The sequence below is a fragment of the Osmerus eperlanus genome, chromosome 27 (assembly GCF_963692335.1).
Source record: "Osmerus eperlanus chromosome 27, fOsmEpe2.1, whole genome shotgun sequence".
In the NCBI taxonomy this organism is placed as follows: domain Eukaryota; kingdom Metazoa; phylum Chordata; class Actinopteri; order Osmeriformes; family Osmeridae; genus Osmerus; species Osmerus eperlanus.
Window position 1 is genome coordinate 6,235,404 of NC_085044.1, and position 21,844 is coordinate 6,257,247.

A 21,844-nucleotide genomic window follows, 5' to 3' on the forward strand; every position below is an offset into this window, starting at 1 on the left:
AGGACCATCATAATTGACTGATCGCTGATGAGCTTTAGCCTCTGCCTATCCAGCTACAGCATCAGCAATTACATATTCATTCATTTTCCATTTTACAATCTACCAGAATCTAGGCCGGAAATTCAAAATATCTTTCTGCAACCATTGACTTTTGTCTTTGAAGGCCAGTGGGTCTTCGCTAGTGGCATTGCTGTATTGTAGACACACGTACCAGTCTCCATCAATTAATGCTGTTATAATCCACGGACTAGCTGCTGAGACTGACTTCCCCAACAGAATTCGTGTTTTACAATCACACCTTGTTAAACGTTTGTTCTGGGTGCACCATCCACATATTTTCATGCGTTCTGGGTCTATCAGCCACATGAAAAAACAACAACATTGTAACATTGTGATGTGAAGCTAGGATACAACTTTCTCAGTAACTTAAAATACATTTACAAACAAAGGGGTTTCAGTAAGCATACTTAAATGTGACTTTATCGCATCCTGCGTCTGTCTGGTTCATTCATGTCTAAATACTTATGTGGGGTTTGACATGAATTATACAAATTATGGTTTTAAAGTAAACACAAGAGGAATATATATGTTTTATTCTCCAGCAAACATCTCTATCTCTACTACAGAGTATACAGTAAGAAAAACCCTTACTGCCCATCACAACATCCTGTTTGAAACTCCTAGCTGCTGTTCACATCTTTGTATTCACAAATAAACAATAAGCACTGTTACAACCGGACAGGCAAACACAGTAATGACACAGGTGGATTCCGTAACCAATGCAGTGCTGGATTAGGGTTAACATCTGAACTACTGTGAACTCTGCATTTTAACCGGTAACTATACAACCATGCTCATACCATGTTAAACAGCTCATGGCTTTTGTTGTATGTAGCATTTTGTTTTTATTCTTCTTCAGATTTTTTTTAAATAAGGTATGTAAAAATAGGTATGAAAAAGCAAAAGTCAAATAATCTGGCCCAAAAAGTGCAAAGGATCTATGGGCAGGTGTCCTCAAAACAGATCAAATCTAGTCAGGGGTTAACAAGCTTAGTCAGGGAATAAAAAGCCTAGTCAGGGATTAACAAACATTTAGGGTGCAGTGTTGAGTTCCTTTATAGATTGATTGAAGTTCTCAACGGCAGATCCTGATCTGCAGAGACCTCTGGTGGTCAGAGAAAGTGCCGGAAGAAGAACGCAGAAACACATAGCAACGCAGAACAGCATGTTGAATTGAGCTGCTGAGTGAACAACAACATGTTTACAGCACACAACACACTATTCACCATGGTAACAACAAGGTCTTCATTGTAAAAAAACAACAACCTTTGTTTCATCCTGTTACACTGACAGTCTACAATTTACTGCACACTATCCACTTATATGTACAAATCAGTATCATTAGGCACTTGTTCAAACAGTAGACAGCCCTCAATACATCACCCTTGTTCTGGTTACAAACAAACTGGGGGTAGCTGAGTAGTACAGCCTGGGCATAACTTGGGCGTAGCTTGGGTGTAGCCTGGGCATAGGCTAATCCAGGTTGTATACATCAAATACATCTATATCATATATTGATTCTAGAGAGCGAGAACGAGGAACATGTGACTGGTTCCCCTAGTAAAAGTTTACGTAAATAAATGAATAAAAGGTGTCATAACAGTAACACAAGAAAATAAAAATACTTTGAATAAATAAATATATTATCTTTTTAAATAAGATGTAATAACAAAAAAATGGCTGAGAAGGTCTGTGCAGAGCAGAGGCAAGATGGTGTCACTCAGATGGAAGAGTGTCACCTAGCGTAGATTTCTAGCTCCATGGAGGGAGTCGTTGAAGGTAGGACAAGGGAGGACGGGGGAGAGGTTAAGGAGGGTGTGGTTAAGGTTAAGACTAGGGACAGTGGGGTTGAGGTTAGGGAGGATGCGTGCATGCATGAGGTTAAGGTTAAGGAAGGTGGAATTATGGTTAGGAGCAGGGAGAGTGGGGTTAAGGTTAAGGACGGTGGAGTTGAGGTTACAACCAGGGAGGGTATAGTTGAGGATAGGGAGGGTGGGGTTTAGGTTCGTATCAGAGAAGGTGTGGTTGACGTTAGGGAAGGTGTGGGTTAGGGTTAGGTCCACCTAAGAACCACGTTAGCTTTAACTGAATCTCAGGACCATAGGTGTTTGCATACCGATAAGCTTCTCACTACCAATCCCATGAAGCCCTGGTTGTGAACCAGGAAGTGGAGAGAAGAGACAGAGAGCCAGACCAGGGGGTTCTCACAGTCTATGCCAGCGTTGGTCAGAGTGGGGAGGGGAGGGAGGCGGCAGGAGGCGGACAGGGGCTTCAGGAGGGTCTTCCATGGGCAGGACCAGACGTGTTCCTCTGATGACCAGTTCATGCCCCACCCCCAGCCCCTCCTCCACCCCCTCGTCCAGGCCCCCGCCCCCGGAGGAGGGGAGTTTGCGGAGAGTGCTGGTGCGCCCGCTGGCGTCGGTGCTGACGGTGACGTCAGCGTACATGGAGCCCTGCTCCTCTATCAGCTCGGCGTCGTCCTCGTGCAGACGGCCGTCGTTCTGAAACACAGCGTGTCAGGGTGACAGGGTGTGGAACACTGCACTGCTGTCAGGGTGTGACAGGGGGCATGAGTGACTCAGAGTGTGTCTGTGTGTCTCTGAACCTGTGTACGTGGGTTGGTTTGAGCACGCTGTGTGCGTTTTCTCACCTGGTTGGCTTCTGTGTGTGTGTGTGTGTGTGTGTGTGTGTGTGCATGTGTGTTCTCACCTGTTAGGCTTATGCATGTGTGTGTTCTCATCTGTTAGGCTTGTGTGTGTGTGTGTTCTCACCTCGTAGGCCTGTGTACTGGTGAGGCAGTGTGCCAGGGGTCCACAGCAGGCCGGCAGGACGGCAGTAAGGGGGGGGCCACTGTGGGTCAGCAGAGGCTTTAGGTAGCTGGGGGGGGCGGAGTGGTCAAGGACTGTTAGGACTGTCTACTATCTAACCCCAACCCTACGCAGCCTTTCTCTCTCTTTGTGGTTGTGGCTCTATGGAGCCATCTGGTGACCATTTCTGACAATTGTACTGGGAACACCTTTTCACCAAAAATGAAAATAAGCCGGTGAGATCTGGAGGAGCAGCCAGTAAAGGATACTTGCGGTCGAAGTTGTACCAGATCCTGAAGGGCCAGGCACTCTCATGTTTGGTGCTGCTGTGCTGAGTGTCATCCAGGACAGTCACCTGCAGCACACACACACACAGGTCAGCACACACACAGATCAGCACACACACACACACACACACACACACACACACACACAGACAGTACAGACACACAAAAACTGTCAGAATTCCTTCTAACGGTAGAGATCACATGGTTACTCACAGAGCTGTCTTGATCCGAGTTGACGCCCACTCTAGGAGCAAACAGAAAAACAGACTTCACTCAATGGTTCACCAGACCTGTTAGCCTTGGTTAACCTCGGTTAGGGGCTTAGGGTTAGCATGGCTAAGGGTTACAGGGGCTTAGGGTTAGCATGGCTAAGGGCTACAAGGGCTTAGGGTTAGCATGGCTAGGGGCTACAGGGGTTTAGGGTTAGCATGGCTAGGGGCTACAGGGCTTAGGGATAGCATGGCTAAGAGTTACAGGAGCTTAGGGTTAGCATGGCTAGGGGCTACAGGGGCTTAGGGTTAGCATGGCTAGGGGCTACAGGAGCTTAGGGTTAGCATGGCTAGGGGCTGCAGGAGCTTAGGGTTAGCGTGGCTAGGGGCTACAGGGCCTTAGGGTTAGCGTGGCTAGGGGCTACAGGGCCTTAGGGTTAGCATGGCTAGGGGTTACGCTCACCGGATGCTCATGAAGGACAGCATAGGGGTGGTGCCTCCTCCACACAGCCACACGGTGAAGAACACGATGAGCAGGGTGGTGGAAAACATCATCTGACGCGCGTAGCTGGCCGTGTCACGGATGGAGAGGGCAAAGGTCATGGCTCCGCGCAGACCTGGTGGGAGAATAACAGGAGATCAGGAGGCGGGGAGAGGAGAGGAAGGGAGAAGAAGGGACAGGAGATCAGGAGAGGAGAGAGAGGAGGAAGAGATCAGGAAAGAAGAGGAGAGGAGGAGAGGTGAGGAGATTGGGAGGAGAGAATGGTAGTGCGGGAAAGGAGGAGTTGAGAGGAGATCAGGAGAGGAAAAGAGGACAGCAAGAGAGAGTAGAGAGGAGGGGATCAGGAGAAGACAGTAGAGGAGGGTAGAGGAGAGATCAGAAAGAGAGGAGGATAGAGAAGAGAGAAGAACAAGGGAGAGGACAGGGCATCAGGAGAAGAGGACAGACGAGGAGAACATCAAAAGAAGAGAGGAAAGGGGGGTGGAGGATAGGAGACGAGGAACAGAGTGAAACAATCTACCTGCAAACATCATGACATGCTGGAAGTTGTAGCTGATCTTGTTCTTACGCCCTAGGTTGAGCAGGAAGGACAGGGGGTAGATGTTGGCTGCCCTCCCCAGGAATACTGCTATCTGGAGGGAAGGATCAAGGACTACAACCAGTCCAGGGGAGTCTGGAGGGCCAGGGGGTGGGGAGGTGTACCTGGAGGGTTAGGGGGTGGGGAGGTGTACCTGATGAGTTAGGGGGTAGGGAGGTATACCTGATGAGTTAGGGGGTAGGGAGGTATACCTGATGAGTTAGGGGGTAGGGAGGTATACCTGATGAGTTAGGGGGTAGGGAGGTATACCTGATGAGTTAGGGGGTAGGGGGGTATACCTGATGAGTTAGGGGGTAGGGGGGTATACCTGGAAGGTTAGGGGGTAGGGAGGTATACCTGGAGGGTTAGGGGGTAGGGAGGTATACCTGATGAGTTAGGGGGTAGGGAGGTGTACCTGATGAGTTAGGGGGTAGGGAGGTGTACCTGGAGGGTTAGGGGGTAGGGAGGTATACCTGGAGGGTTAGGGGGTAGGGAGGTGTACCAGACATTACATTATTGCTATAAAAGCAAACAGAAAAGCAGCGAGCTGAATATTAAAGCATCATGTCTCAAGGATACGAAGGCTCCGATGATGAACATGGGGTTGAAGACGTGAGACTGGAAGGAGAAGAGCGTCAGACCCATGTAGGAGAAGATGAAGTTCTCCGCCAGGAAGTTGAGCACCTCAAACAGCTGGAGGAGGAACAACACACCAACATTTTCCGCTTGCGTTTGCATCTACGCACGCTTGCGTACGTTTCCACTCGTGCGTATGTGCGTGAGCATTTGTTTCAATGTGTGTTTCTACGTACGTGTGTGTTTGTATGTGTGTGCGTGTTTAACCTGTTTAGTTCTTTCCTGGGACTCTGGGGAGAGGTTGTTGTAGGTGTAGTGAGCCTGAGTGATCCCACAGAAGAGCACAGACACCACCCCTGGAGCAACACACACACAAACACACACACACACACACAAAGTTAAACTTACAGACGAAGCAGTGAAATACAGTCAGAGGCAGATATGGACGATGTGTGAATACTGCATGTATATTTGTCTGCGTGTCTATATACATATATCTGTGTGTATGTCAGTAGGTATATATGAGTGTGTGTGTTACCAGTGAAGCCGCAGGCCTCAGCCAGCAGGAAGGTGCTCCAGGACATGAGGAAGAAGAGGGCCGTCTCCAAAAGGGGGAAGTCTCTCAGCTTGGTGAACTTGGTCACGTGACCAGGAGGTTAAGGGCTCACAGCACTGAAGTTAAGAGGCTGCTCATACGATTCAATAACTTCACATAACATTTAGAACATAATCTCATTGGGTCTGTATTTCACATACAGTACTGTGCAAAAGTCTTAGGCCCAAATAAAAAATTGTAAAGCAAAAATGCTTTGGAAATTAAAAGGCAGAAGACAAAAGAATACATATTTATGACCATTTTCATGTGAAAAATCTTGTGTTCCTGTATATCTTGCACAGTACTGTATATAGCTAGCTACTGTATAACTGACAGACCACTATGTAGCTAGCTAGTGTGTATCTGCGACACACAGTATATTCAAGTAGCTGATATTTAAAGAATAACAGATTTTAGACTCTGCAAAAGACTCATATAAATATCAGCTCAACGACCTGCAAGCAGAAGTTACTGTTTATCCAAGTCGGAGGTTGTGATACCCAAGGGCCGGACCTCGATGAGAATTTGTATTTATTTATATATTTAAATAGCGCCCTGCTTCAAATATATAAAATGTCCCAGTGCTAGGATTGACTTCTAGAACTGGACCGCTGGTTACGGGCCTGTCCGAGCGTTGCCATGGGTGACAGGATATGAGTGCAGTCATGACCCCAGTGGCCACTCCCAGAGCCAAGGACCCGCTGAAGACGACCAGAAACACACCAAAGGACTTGCCCATGGCAGACGCCTGGAAGCTGTGGCTGTTGTCCCCTGTGGGCTGGTAGGCCCCGATAGACCTGGGGAGGAACAACATGATCTCAATCACCACAGTGGACGGCTCTATAGCCATCAACCATCTGCCATATTGGTGAGTGCAAACTAGGACCCATAGGCATCCAGAATACCATTCAAAGTCTCTGTAATGTTTAGCCAGTAGTCCAACATGGCAGCCATTTGATCACTTACCGAAGCCTTGCATTACCAAGACTTCCGCCAGTAAATCTATGGTAATACATGCGCACGCACAAACACACACACACACACACTATAACACACTAAATCAGACGGCATACTAAATCATAGACTATGTCACACTAAATCAGTGTCTACGGCACACTAAAGCAGAATATAGCACACCAGAGAGCAATTACAGGTCAAATACTGTCACTTGAGGTGGAGTTCAGTAAAGCCAATAGCAGTGCTCGCTGTATTTGACCTGGTTCAGAGAGGCAGGAGGGAGGAGGGGGGTAAAGCTGGAGGGGGAGGGGCTAAACCTGCCACTACAACCATGTCCCACCGCGGGGGCGGGCCTTGCTCCTGGCCCCCGCCCTGGCCCCGCCTCTCCTGCCCGCGCTGCTTCTCATAGCGCAGCAGCACGCTGCAACACCATCCAGGGAAGAGTCAGTTAGTTCGAGTTGGCTTTAGGCTTTCAGCCAGCTAACTACGGGTTAGTTGGAGTTAGCGTAAGGTTGTCACCTAGCTAACTACGGGTTTAACTCATTTAGAGTTAGCGTCAGGTTGTCCGAAAGGTAACAAGGGGTTAGGGTTAGTTTGAGTCTGATTGTCAGCCAGGGGAACACTGCACATCACAGCTACTCACTGACTGAAAAACAGACTGTTTGTGTGTGTGTGTGTGTGTGTGTGTGTGTGTGTGTGTGTGTGTGAGAAAGAGAGAGAGACTTACGAGGAAAGGATGATAGCCACAGCGTCATTGAGGACACTCTCTCCAAACAGAAGGGCGTACAGGTCCACATCCACCCTTAGCTCGTTGAAAATGGCCAGCACTGTGACTGGGAGGACACACACACACACTCACTCAACACCGATTGATTGCTACACTCCACTGAGAGCATATAGAACGACAGAACAGAGGGGAGCAGAGCCGAGCAGAACAGAGCAGAACGACATGTAGCAGAGCAGACGAACGTGCTACCTGGGTCTGTGGCAGACACTATGGCACCAAAGAAGAGGCAGTCAGTGAAGAAGAAGTCTCCTCTCAGCTGGCCGACGGCCTTCATGAACGACACACAGCCATACATCAGGAGCCTGGAGACAGAGACCACGCACACGTTACATACCGTAACAGGCACGGCACACACGTTACACAGCTGTCACATACACGTCACCTTCCGCACATATCACTCACTCAGAGAACTCACCCGATGACGAAGCATGATATGACTGTTCCCATGAAGGCATAGGTCAGGATGGAGCCAATGTTCCGGAAGAAGTGCCTCTGATGATGAACACATTACAAACATGCTATGAACACAATCTAAACACATTACAATATAAAACAAGTCAACCTTAGGTATTACTGATGTTAGTCTGAATGTACATTGAGGATGCTCCTGGGGGAATCACGTGACTTACCCTTTTCAAACTATAGCCAGCATGGAAGATGATTGGAGGCAACAAGATATTGAAAAACACTTCCGGGTCAAATGTCAGCTGAAAAGACAAAATTCAGTGTAATTGCTGACATGTTGAGCACAGAGGAGATGGGGGGGGGAGAGCAGGAAAAATGTGGGCTTTGGGATGGTCAGGTCAGAACTCATACCTTCCTCAGCATCTCATCATCCTGGACTTGATGACTTTTGCCCCTGCTGACCTCTCCCTTTAAGGTGTACTCGTAGAAGCGTCCGCTGGCGTTCACCAGCAGAGTCGCGGGGCTGGCGTTCACACTGCAGCTCATAGTCACGTTGTTCAGGTTTTGGGGTACGTGCACTCCGAAGCGGAGAATGACCCCAGCCAGCAAACCTACGGGTAGAAAGCACGGTTGGACCACTTTCAATACAGCCGTGTGGAACCACCCCACGATCCATACAGAACTGTGAGACAACACCACAAGTGTTGAATTACGCTCGCGAATGCATAAACAGCTAAGTTGACTAGCTAGATACTTGTCTATCACGTAACGCTGGGGCTAAAGCAATGAACTAACGAAAGCTACGGCGCGTTGCCTCACCATATATCATGGCCAGTCCCGTTTCATGTAAAAACCTGAATCGACGGTGTTTAAACAGCCATATGGTTAAAATGGTCAGTGTTAAGAGCATTATGTATATAAGTAGATAGGCACTGTCTTGTCTATGGCTTTCTTCAGCCATTCTTTCAGTAGCGACATTGTCCATGGCAGTGTTCTCTCCTTGGCTTCCTACGAGAAGAAATGTAAACAGACAGGGTAAAATAAGCAGCGTCTTCGACGGCTTCAGAGCAAAATGTTTTGCTGATGATCCCATTATGTATGTCTGTTAAACCATTACTACGGTAACTGCAATATTAACAGTCAGTGAGGGTAGATAAAATGCTTATCTTGCTGGCTAGCTTTTGACAGGTACGTTCCAACTTCCGTAACTGTCACCATCACAACATTGATACTTCCTGTTTGGTTTCTTCACAATAAAAGTGTCGTAATTTACGTTCCAAAACCTGTAGTATCCCAGAAAAACATTTGTGTCCCACAACATGTATAATGTATACTGACAATACTGCATAAGTGTATGTTTGAAGGACGGTAATGCTATGACAGTGTAATTTGGGGAAAACTAACGAACCCCAGAAAAAGAGCAGCTTTCCCACTCTAGCTGACACATGCTTTGACAGGAGATTTCCAGATCATACCGTGTCTGTCAAGATGATATGAAAAACAATCAAATGGGAACTATTGATACTTGATATTTTAAATCTGGTCATTTCATTTGATACCTCCTAACAAAAGGACATTATCAAATATGCATTTGAAACTGTAAAATGCATTCTGATCATTTCTGAGTTCTGATCATCTTTGATAACTAGTCTCTACAAGAAGGCATTGACCATAAGTGCTGGATAAGTTGTTCTATTCATGCAGACTACGATCGCTGGTGTTAGTCCTATAACAGTCAACTGTCGCTCTGGTTAGCTCTGGAGGTTGTAGAGTCTGAGGCCTTTTAGTCCAAGGAGGACAAAAGGTACTCCACCTGCATCTCCAGGTTCCCCAGGACTTCTCCAGACAAATTCTGAGTACAGACATATAAATGGTCATCAAAATTAAAAATGCCATCCATCCATGACTGCATCTGGCTCTGAGAAAACACATTGAGACATCAACAACATTTAGTATTATAATTCTACAAAGACACAAACTAACAGTTAGCACTATCCAGGTATAGTGTGAAAGGGAAAAAAGAGACTGCACCTTAATTCTCAGCCAAAATGTTTCTGCTCTCTGGCTCCAGCTCTGTCCTGGTGGCCTGATGGACAGAATGACCCCAAAGAGAAGATGGAGGAATCCATTGGGCTGCTGGGGGGGTAGTAGTAGAGAGAGACATGAGAGATGAGACAGAGTCAACATAGGACTGCAGTATGGTGGGTTAGACCAGACAATAAGTTTACACTATTAGGTTTGTGTCCCTTAGCGGGCCACCATGGACAGTCTTGCCTTCTAGAAGGCCAAGCAGGACCATTTCAAAAAACAAATCAAGAAAATTGATCTGGGTGATTTGAAATCAAACAAGTACATATTTTAAAGAACAATGTAACACCATATGACAAGGATAGAAGATCAAAATCTTACATCAGAACCTCATTAATTGCTATGGAATAACTATTTGATCTGCTAAGGGGTCAGATGGCTGAGCGGTTAGGGAATCGGGCTATTAATCAGAAGGTTGCCGCTTCGATTCCTGGTCGTGCAAAATGACGTGTCCTTGGGCGAGGCACTTCACCCTACTTGCCTCAGGGGAATGTCCCTGTATTTACTGTAAGTCGCTCTGGATAAGAGTGTCTGCTAAATGACTAAATGTAATGTAATGCTGTCTGGCTACACCTACTGTCGAAGTAAAATAATCCAAATATGTATTCCAATATCCAAGTTTTTGAAAGAGCACGGAAAAGGCAGCAAAGTATGATGCAAAGTGTTTTATTAGAATCCAACACAGAGGAACGATTCCAACAAACGTGAGTAGACCCCGGAGTCTGACTGACTTTTTCTCCGGACATTTGTCTATATATCTGCTTTCCATTATTTTGAGATCTTTTGTCATTGGTACATTATCTCTGGTCTCAGATGCATGTATGCATTTCACGCCTGGTTGGTCAATGCTCACAAAATTTACATTGCCCGTACATTCCCCCTACTTTCTCTTTCCAAGGCCCACGTGGGGCCTTGCCGCCCAGTTGCACAGGGACACTGAGTCAAAGGACATAAATCTGTCCCCTGATATCAGGCGGTTGTAGTTCTCCATATCTGGGCTATGTAGTCCTTCATGGGAGAGGCCTACACACATTCTTTTCTCTCTGGCACTCAAACCCCATGTATCTGGACTTCCACATTTGGCCATGTTTTAGTGGCAATTCTAATCCATCAACAGCTTTGCATCTGGTTTTCAATAATATAGCGTATACAAGTAAAAAGGGTGATTAAGTGGTTCTATATCAATCTTATAAACCATGATCATTTCTCCATCGTCATAATTACAGCAGTGTGATGTTTTTTCTACAACACTACTCCTGATTGGTCAATTTCTTCCATTATAGCCTGTCTGTTTCCTGGCTCATTTACGAATGAGAACCCTAAGGCCTGCTGGAACTCCCTCACATCCTCAAAACTGAAATATAATAAAACTCAAACCTCAAAGATCCTATTAACTACAAGATCCGGTAAAACTCATGACCCTGTCTCTTTCCCTCTCAGTATTGTGATTTATAAATCTACCCAGTTATTGAGCTAAGCCAGTTCACCCAGAACCATCCACCCAGCATGGCTGATGAAGTTAAGGGACTAGTTGGTATTGGTCAGATCCTGGGAAAATATGGGAAAACCATCGGTACACTGTATCCACACAAAGTCAAATGGAATGACTCATGACAAATACTGTTTCTCTTTACCTCAAAGGCATTGCAAACAGCAGCCAGTTTACCCTCAAAGTCACTGGTTCCCTTGTAGGCAAAATAACTCCTGTATCAATAAAATATAAATTGATATAGTGGAATGTGCTGAAGAAAAACTTGAAGTTTAATTATGTACACAGCAGAGTAGCAGTACTATTTTCAACCGGTGTTTCTACAGTACTTACTGCATCAGGGGGACTTGGACCTTTGGTTCCTCCACAACATCCTCCTCAAAATCCTACAACACAAAAGCAACATTGGTTTCAATCTCAAGGCACTTTTCACTCAGTGGCAAGTGAGATCATTGTCAGAGGTATAAGGAGATGGAAGTGTACAGATATTTACCTGAGGAGTGTTCTCAAAGTGGGGTGAGGAGAGGTGTGAGGAGAACGAGAAGGAGGGTCAGTTAAGGTGGAAGGTGTTGGAGCATGACCAACTTGTTGTCGTAGTCTCACCTCCTGCCTCGGCAAAGCCCTCAAAGGTCGTTTTCACTTCCACCTCCTGTGATTAGAAAATACAGAACATCTTTAGATTTTTAGTAGCCCATTAAATAGTGATGACTGTCAACCAAATGTGATTTTTCAACAAGGAAAGTGGCTCTGGATAAGAGTGGCTCTGGATAAGAGCGTCTGCTAAATGACTAAATGTAAGTGTAGTGCACCTGGCCATCCTCAAAATACAGGAACTCCTTCTGTGTATTTATACAGTGGGACATGACATGGGTCATCTGTCTACCACCAAGTAGCTAGGGAGGACAAAACTAAACATAACTAATTAACATACAGTCTCAGTGTAAAGCTGAAAACCCTGAAGTTGCGTTTGTCAGCTTGTGAACATTAGGTACTTGACTGACCTGCACCCCTGTGACCTCCAGTTCAATTCTAGATACAGCTACAGAACCCTGAGAAAGATACACAGGAATACATTCAGTTTCATCCAGGAACAGTGGGATGAACCAGACGCTCTGGTGATTGGCCTCTTCAGTCCGCAGTATGCTCTCACCTCGAGTCCAATGTGACTAGTTGCACAACCTCCTCCAGTGTCTGTAAAGAGGAAAATCCCTTGTTAAAAATGCAATATGTTGGGGATTGAACTTCGGTCTCCTAATTGCTAAGCCAATCATACCAATAGACCTAGAGGACATTGTTTGTTCCAAGGTTGACATTAGAGCTTGTAACTTGCAGACAGGGCCGACTTATTACAAGTGCTTTCCACACCACCTCTAATTACTGTTAAGGGTGAGTGTGTGTGTGAGAGTATAGTTTTTGATACAGAATCAGAGAAGTCCACAAGACAGAGATGTCTAAGTTACTTGCAGTCGTCCAGCAGAGCGCCTGGTACAAATAAAATCCGAGGCATTCCATGTATCCACCAGGGGTAGGTCCTTCTCAAAGACTTGCCCCCTGTGGAACCTCTCAGGTTCCTACTCACTCAGGGACTCCTCTTTCTTGGCATCAGGCTTAGGTAGCAAGACAGGCTGCACAACAAGAACCACACAGTCACCCTGACTTTCTGGACTTAACATGACCAAACTGTTCACTCCGAACAGTCGATTTTGCTTTTCATTGTACTGCCTATGGCAGACAAAGAAGTACAGTTGCAAATAGTGTAGGTTTCCCATTCAGTTTACTGATGATATAAGGTTACCTGTCCTCTGAGTAGAGTCCAGTCCTCCAATATAATCTTCATCAAATTTCTCCGTTGGTTTGTGATGTCGCCTATGGGTTTCGGTGTCTCTGCTGCTTGAGTGTAGGCTATGCCAGCCGTCTATCTCGCTCTTAAACACACTGTTTAGAAACAACATGTTGGCTTGACAGTCAACGCAATCATCAATCAGGGTTTTTTATTAAAAAATGTTTACATTTTGAGAATTGATCGGATATAGTTTTTTATCGGGGTAACCACATGGTTGGCCGTTTGTTACCAGCGTAGTGAAATTGGGTGATAGGCTATAGCTTACAACTAACACAATAAAATATGAATAACATGTTTTTTTATCCAAATATATCATATTATATGGTGTATTTTATCACCCTGCAGCCGAATTCACAAGCGGCTCGCGGAAAAAGTAAACCAGCTGCCAAAACGATCTCTGCAGAGCGCGAGCCAATTGCGTCGCTTCGCAGAGCAACGCAGCGCCACACGGCCTGTGTGGCCGGTCCAATTTGATAATATGGGCGCCAAAAGGAAAAAGGCTGCGCTTCCAGGCGCTTCGCAGCTAATCGCGGTGCTTCGCAGCCAGTGTCCAGGCGTTACACCTTTTCAATGATGCCATAAAGAAATTAACTATTAAACTATGAAACTACAAGATACATCTTGCACAGTTTACAACTTGAAAGTTATCACAGTTACATAATGATACAAGCCATTCAAACCAGAGTTTGACCTGTGGGCCATACTGTATGACCTGCATTACCTGAAAGCGTCGTAGGCCTAAGTTGATCGTAGAATCCATCGTACGACGGATCTTAGTTTTACGGGCCGTTCCCAAAGCCATCGTAGCTTAAGTGTCTCTTGAAAATTCGTAGCTTTTGAAAGTGCATAGATTAGCCTACTCCTTACGAGCATGTTCGGAAAACACACGTAACAAATATCGATGGTTTCGTTTTTTGCTCGATCGTTGCTACGATCCATCGTTATCGGGAAACGCAGCCCAGATGGTTTTGAGTCAGAAGCAGACAGATAAAGAGATGGGCTGTACTATCTAACAAAATGACAAATCATAGAGGGCCCATATAATTGTTTTTAAAACACACATTGTAGAATCAGTCTGAAAAATATTTCTAATTAGTTTGAAATGAATTTCTGATTTCACCAACTTTTCTAAGCGTTTTGCCATCCAGAAGATGTTGGGGAGGGCGGGGGGAGCTCTGGCGGCTCTCAACTCGGCAGAAAACTTAGTGCCCCCCCCCAGGGCCGCCCCCCCAAACGCAACACGGAGATATGACGTGGAGCGGTTGGCGCCCTCTGCTGGTTGTGCGGGAGGGTTAATTAATGGATGCACTTGGGAAAATGCCGCCCCCCTCTTCATGCCGCCCTAGGCGGCTGCCTATGTCGCCTATAGGAAGGACCGGCCCTGCTGCGCCTCGTCCATTCATTGTATATTGCGGGACAAGTTAACCTTTAATTATTAGCGTGAGAAATACAAGGTGTTGCGTGAGAGCATGAGAAATGGTTGAAATGCGCGAGACTTGAGAGCCCTGCAACAGCAGGCTATGTACTTTGAAAGCACAGCTGTACCCACCACTGGTCTAGGAAACAACCACCACTGGTTTACATCCACCACTGGTCAACATCCACCATGGTCTAGGAAACATCCACCACTGGTCTAGGAAACATCCGCCACTGGTCTAGGAAACATCCACCACTGGTCTAGGAAACAGAACTACGTGTTTCTGATCCTTTATTTTCTGCTGTACTTCCTCGTCTGTGTGTTTACCTTCAGCTGCTCTACATGCTTCCTCATTTGGGCCTCGCATCCACATCTCCAGATACTTACATATGTACACCCTGCCTAGGACCTGTCCAAACATCTTCAAATGCACACCCTCAATCTTTCATGGCGAGAAGGAATAAGGTTTGTGGGCAACATTGAGCTGTGATACTGGGGGATTTGAGAAAACTGCTGTGTATGAAACACATGATACACTGGTAAAGATTATTATCAATGAATACACATACACAGTCTAAACACGCTCATACACGGAAAACACACAAAACAAAACACAGCTAAACTCGGGCACAAAGCTAAACACACTAACACACGGTGGACGCACACACAGGAAGACAAATATGCATAATCCGCCGTTCACTAGAAATCTGATTAGTTGAGGCAACTTTCCAGCTCTACAGATCAAAGAAAAGGGCATTTGTGGGGCTGTGTACGTGTGTGTGCGTGATGTGTGTGTGTGCCTGTGTGTCAATTTGTAGCTGTATTTCCATGTCTATGAAGGCTAATATAGGCTTCATAGACAGATATAGATATAGGCTTTGCTATAAGTAAATGTTGGATGTTACTTTGTTTATCCAAAGTATAGGTTGTGTTATTGTTATCTGCAGTCTAAGATAACTGAAGAAGCTGCTGCGTAGATCCTGTGTGGTTTTATATCTTCAGGAAACGAAACTTCACCCTCACACGCTCTCACACACATGTGCTCTCACACACTCATACACAAATACACGTCACACACACATACACATCACACACACAAAAACAGGCACACAGCAGATAACCAGTGAGTTGGTAAAGAATAGTCAGTAGTCTGTTAACCATGATGCTGGTTGCCTTGTTTCTCCTCATCCAGCTCAGTGGACATGAGTCCACCATCTGTCCAGGTAAGACACAACTATAAAAATGATGTTACATGTGGAACTTAATAACGTAACAATATAATATTTAAACTGTTATACAATATTTAAGGCCTTTGTTCTCTATGAACAGAGGAGCACTTCCGGACAATGTGCTCTCCGCTTCAGATTTCATGTTTGACTTCCTCCTTGACTCATTATTTTTTACAAGAAAAATTAGAATACTGTTTTATTTACCCTATTTTTCGGAAATAAAATTGCGGCTTGTACCCCGATTTTACAGTTTTCTTGTGGTTGTACTGCTTATATTTCAAAGCGGCTTAAAATCCCATTCTGGTGGGGTGCGGGTTATAGAAAATGCGGCTTGTTTTCCGAAAAATACGGTTATACAATATTGTTTGTGAGTTCAATATATATGGAGGATTAAAAAGAGTTTGAGCACAATCATTTTAAATAACTAACCCTAAGAAATTCACTGAATCTCAGTTTTCACTTTATATAGATAATAGTAATATTATCGGAGCTTGAGTCACTAAAATAGTTCAAGCTTCAAGTTTTATTTGCCATTTAAAAAGGTGACTTGATAGGCAGCAATACATCCAATAATTGCCTGAACTCCATTTTGAGACAGCAAGTTTCTCCTCTATTTACTCAACTAACATTGGAGTTTCCCTTGGTCACAGCAGCCTGCACTGTAGGGAACATGCATAAGTCAATGGTAGAACATTTTAAGGCAAAACTTTTAAGGGTTGCATAGTACTCCAAAATAAACATTCTAAACAAACCAGTGTGACTGTATGCAGATCAAGAGGTCACAGGTTCAAATCCCCCACTGTACATCAATTTGGACAAAAGTGTCTGCTAAAGGAATATGTTCCTAATATCATATTCTGGCCAGGGTGAACCAGCCTCAGATAGATTCCCAGGGGAAAGTCGCAAGGGTTAAGTTCTAAAGGACTTGAATTGCATCTCAGTATCTGTGGTTCGTCTTATCTGATGGGGCAGTCTATCCTGCTTCTCATGACTGGGCTCAGTGTTGCATCATGGAGTTGTGCTGCTGTTACAGAGGTGAACTGTTCGATCGTGAACCTGGACTCGGTCGAATGCAGGTGGAGAGGCCAGGTCAACTATACCTTCTACAGCCGGTTAGTTCTGTCATCTGTATGTGTGTGTGTGTGTGTGTGGGCAGTGTTCACGAAAAGGGTTCTTCGCCACCATCAGTGTAGCATCAATTAGGTTCTGGGGTTTACATTGAATGTGTCAGTCAGCTGAGAGGAAACACACCAGACAATAATAATGACCAAATCACCGACGCAGTGAGGTCTGCTGCAACATCTGTCTGGGGCATGAAGGCCAGAGAGCAATTTTTTAAGAGAACACTAAGAACACAGCAATATTATGATAACAATAGATACTAAAGAGGGTACAATTTCTGGGGAAATTGTGGGTTGTGCTTGCGTCGGTTGCAGATGGGTCCGTTTTTTAACAGAAATTTTGACAACTGATATTTCTTTATATTTTTTTTATAAAAATTCATACTTATTATTTATGAAGATTGCATAGGCAATGTCAATCCCTTAATTTCTCTCACAGTTTGTGTGTGTGTGTGTCTTTGTGCGTGCGTGTGTTAAATCCATCAACGTTTCCATGTCGGTTCTCTTGCTCATTTAATTTGTATGTGACTGTGGTCTGCTATTTGCCCCTTAGATATAAGACTACCCCATATAGTGAATGCTCCAGTTATGTCCTGGAGCAGGGCCTGGTTATTGGCTGCAGTGAGGCCTATAAGGACCTTAAAGACAGATTCAATACTTTTTCCACCAACCTCACACACGAAAACTGCTCAACTGTGAAGATACATGACCTCAAAGCCAGTGGTATGTCTTTATTTTGCACACTTTTTAAATTTGTGATAATGAGGGTGTTTTTTTGTTTGTTTAAGACATGTAATTTAATTTCATCAAAGCACAAGATCTCTTGTGGACATTTCAGTTCAACTCAACCAGTCTTTATTTAGAGATGTGGTTCAATTAGGGTTTATGATTCATTTAGGGTTAGGGTTTAATTTGTCAATCTATATTTTCCAGTGAAAATGAATCCTCCAACCAACCTGACAGTGAAGAACATCAATGGACACGAGCTGTGGCTGTACTGGAACAACTCCATGAACTACCACTGCCTGGAAAACGAAGTTTGGCACAAGACCAACAACAGTGAATGGAAGGTAGGAGGTAGATGAGGGAGTAGGGGAGGGCGATGTGGAGGGAAAGGGGAGAGTGTGGTAAGGGGAGAGTGGGGGTGGGAATAGGAGGGAAACAGGCAGGCAGAAGGGCTCAAGGAGGGAGGGGGATATATTAACATGTCTGTCTTCTTGTGTTTCCCTTGCCTTTCTGTCCCGCTCCTCATCCTCAGAGTTTCATCTGTAACAACTTGAAGCATGACTTCAGTGTCCCCCTGCCCTCCCAAAGCCTCCGCTATGTGTTTCAAGTGAGGACGCGAGTGTCAGACTACTGTTATCAGTCCGAGTTCTGGAGTGAGTGGAGCCAGGCAATCTCCTGGGGTCCAATCATAGGTATACACAATGTTCGTATGCTCCCAGCCACTGTGTTTCATCGTAACACTGCTTTGATTGCTAATTGCGACCTGCTTTCACCTGAGTGCCGTTAGGACACACCATTTGAGGCCAGCTCAGGCCAGTTCACACCTAGTTCAGTTCTACGCTCCACCCTCATGTTCCGTTTCTACCTCCTCCTGGGCAGCACACAGCCGTAAGGTCACGGGGCTGCCTGGCGTTGCCGTGACGGTGTGGACTCCCCTGCTGGCTGTGGTGGCCGCCCTCACCCTCCTGCTGCTGGTTATGCTTCTGCTCCACAATGAGAGGTAGCACACTACCCCTACACTAGTACACACTACCCCCTAACTAGTACACACTACCCCCTTACTAGTATACATTTCCCCCTAACAAGTACACATTACCCCTACACTAGTTCACACTATCCCTGTACTAGTACACATACACTGGTACACACTACCCCTATCCCTCATGTGTATGGTGTTGTGTGTAAGTGTCTGTGACTGTCTTTTGACTTCTTCAAAATCATTATTTTACAATTCACAGAAATGTTTTTTGGGATTCTTTGGAATTTCTTTTCCAAAGAATTTCTTTAATCATTTGTGTGATTTACGGATAATGGTATGTCGGATCTGTAGCTGTGTTATCTAACTGTCTGTCTAATTGTGACATGTCTAACACCTATGCCTTTGTCCCCCAGGCTTAAAGTTATCCTCGTTCCCATGGTTCCAAACCCGGCCAAGAACCCCATCCTGGCGGAGCTGCTGGACACCCACAACGGCAATGTGGAGGTAAAATCCACACACACACACATCCTCACACACATGCTTACACACACATATCACTACATACATCCTCACACACACACACATCTTCACCCATATACAGCCATACACACATTCTCCCAGACAAACTCACATCGCATATCCTCGCAAACACACACTTATCCTCACACACAGTTCTTCCAACACACACATCTTCACATACATTGTTGCACACAAACACACATCCTCCCACAGATCCTCATGCACAGTTTTTCCAACACACATCCACAAACACACACATTCTCACACAGACATTGTCACATCCACACATATATCCAACAGGAAGATCATACACACTTAATATTGCAGTATATCCTTCTACCTTTTCTCAGGAATGGCTCCACATCTCTAAGGAGCTGAAAGAGGGGTTCAAACCCAACTTCAGTGAGCACGCCTGCTCTGTCCGCGAGTACACCACTCAGTCAGCCAGCCAATCAGAGAGCTCTGCCACAGTAACCATCGACCAATCCGACTGCTCTGTCTCCATCTCCACTGACCAGTCAGACTGCCTGTCCAACTCTGGTTCGTCGTCCACCAGCACCTCCAGTCTTCCCATCACGTCTGGAGAGGAACAGGCAGGTCTTTAGGAACACCTGCGGTGCATCTCATTTGTTTGTTCCAGATTGCCCCCTAATCTGGTCTCTTTCACTTAAACACCACCAATTACAATTTATTGACTTTGCCACAGTTATTGCCAAGTGTTATTACGTTTTTACAATTGCATTGATGAAGATCAGAGACCAAAACATATTTCTAGGAGTTTACTGAAAATGTAACAAAAAGATGAGGACAATTTGGAGCAGAACAACATTTACAATTGTAGTTGTGATTCGCTTTGTATGACAAAACTCCTGACCTGTGTTGGAGGATTTCAGCCACAGCAAGCTACACAAGGCTCAAACAGCAAAAATAAAGAGGGCTGGTGGCTGAGCGGTTAGGGAATCGGGCTAGTAATCAGAAGGTTGCTGGTTCGATCCCCGGCTCTGCCAAATAACGTTGTGTCCTTGGGCAAGGCACTTCACCCTACTTGCCTCGGGGGAATGTCCCTGTACTTACTGTAAGTCGCTCTGGATAAGAACGACTTACTGCTAAATGACTAAATGTAAATGCAAACAGTTGCATGCCTAAAAGTCACCATTCTTCACACACAATCAAATATGGTTTCCTGTTTTTGTCCAGTGGTTTCTTTAGCACAAGTTAAACACATCAGTCGTAACAGTGATCTTCTCCTTCAGTTTATCAGATAATCACATCAGTAACAGTGGCCAGCCACGTATTGTCAGCAAATACAGAAGTTGTAACCACTCAAAGGAATGTGCAGCAAATGAAGTAGTAACTGATCAGTTAACAATAATTTACATTTAAATTTATGCATTTAGCAGATGCTTTTATCCAAAGCGACTTCCAAGAGAGAGCTTTACAAAAGAGCATAGGTCACTGATCATAACAACGAGATAGCCCCAAACATTGCGAGCAGCCAAAACATGAAGCATACATTGTGAAAAACCAAATAAGTGCCAAAGGGAAGAACCATAAGAGCATGCAGTTAAACAAGTTACAATTAAACAACATGAAACTCAAAAAGTGCAAGAGTGTACCTGTAGAAAAATTATCAACAGTCAAATATTTCACAGCGAGTACAAGAATTTAAAACCGTTACAACTAACCAACAAGAGCAACAAGTCTCTCAATAAGAGTCATTGTGATCCTGGAGGAAACTAACATCAGGTCCAGCCAAGCATTCTTAAGTGCCGTTGTACTCCTGGAACAAGTGCGTCTTGAGCCTTTTCTTGTAGGTGGGGAGACAGTCAGTGTCCCTGATGGAGGTGGGGAGTTGATTCCACCATTGGGGGACCAGACAGGAGAAGAGCTTGTCCAACACAAGCTAATTAAAGATAATGATTACTTTATTACTTTTATACTGTTTGAAATGTTCTGAATATAATAAACAATGTTTGATCTATACCTTGCTATATTACGTTCATGAGCATAACCCTTGGTTATGTCCAGGAGATAATTAATTAATTATGTATCTTGTATCATTGATAAACTGTCATTATGCTGTTTTCTTAAGCCTGCATAGCCATAAGTTGGTTCTTTGTAAGGTGCGACTAGGAAAGGCCTGTGTCACTAATGTAAGTCAGAGGTCACAATATTTCCAAAGTGTAAAATGCCATGCAACTTTGAATGAGGAAAATATAAGGAGCAACAAGGCCATTTCTAGGAGCCCTATCTAAAGACCTAAACAAAAGCTATCTAGCACACAGTATTATTTTTTCTGTGCCTGTGAAGGCTATACTAATCATCTTGAAGCCTCCCATATTGTGATACCATATACTCCCTTGATTTCCTGTATTCATTGTCCAGTCTTCTGTGATACTCAACTTGAGTGTAACAGACACCTGCACCTCGCATATCTGTAATAAATATGTTGATTTTGTCTTGAACTTGTCTTAACTATTCCCTTCATTGACTTGGTACTTTCAGAGCAATTGGGTATTATCTAAGACTTCACAATGCATACATGACAATACATTTCAGAGTAACATCAAACATATATAACTAATATGACTCATGGAGAAGTACATTACACGGCCATCACACCTGCCACTGTGGCCTGCCTCAAAATGTGACCTCACGCTGAACATCTTAA

At 44.8% G+C, this 21,844-nt stretch overlaps 2 protein-coding genes across 3 annotated transcripts; one reads left to right on the top strand and one right to left on the bottom strand.

Annotated features, from left to right (window-relative positions):
• Positions 1–578: 578 nt before the first annotated feature.
• On the bottom strand, positions 579–8,977 carry LOC134013826 (sodium/hydrogen exchanger 6-like). 2 transcript variants are annotated; one of them, XM_062453563.1, is made up of 16 exons: positions 8,582–8,977; positions 8,174–8,373; positions 7,987–8,064; positions 7,773–7,849; positions 7,547–7,659; positions 7,298–7,403; positions 6,269–6,410; positions 5,557–5,662; positions 5,286–5,374; positions 5,022–5,135; positions 4,386–4,497; positions 3,827–3,980; positions 3,368–3,398; positions 3,137–3,222; positions 2,832–2,937; positions 579–2,561 (listed from the first exon to the last, which is right to left on the bottom strand). In XM_062453563.1, the coding sequence occupies exons 1-16, from the start codon at positions 8,853–8,855 to the stop codon at positions 2,265–2,267; spliced, it is 2,085 nt and encodes a 694-aa protein (XP_062309547.1). In that variant the 5' UTR covers positions 8,856–8,977; the 3' UTR covers positions 579–2,264. The 2 variants fall into 2 exon arrangements, with proteins under 2 accessions (XP_062309547.1, XP_062309548.1); XM_062453564.1 differs by having other exon boundaries at positions 5,557–5,657; positions 6,264–6,410.
• A 6,737-nt stretch (positions 8,978–15,714) lies between these two features.
• Positions 15,715–21,638, top strand: LOC134013950 (cytokine receptor common subunit gamma-like). Its single transcript, XM_062453738.1, has 8 exons — positions 15,715–15,822; positions 16,862–16,940; positions 17,503–17,672; positions 17,883–18,019; positions 18,208–18,367; positions 18,555–18,675; positions 19,068–19,158; positions 19,524–21,638. Exons 1-8 carry the CDS (start codon positions 15,759–15,761, stop codon positions 19,776–19,778), a joined length of 1,077 nt encoding a protein of 358 aa, XP_062309722.1. The 5' UTR covers positions 15,715–15,758; the 3' UTR covers positions 19,779–21,638.
• Positions 21,639–21,844: the final 206 nt, after the last annotated feature.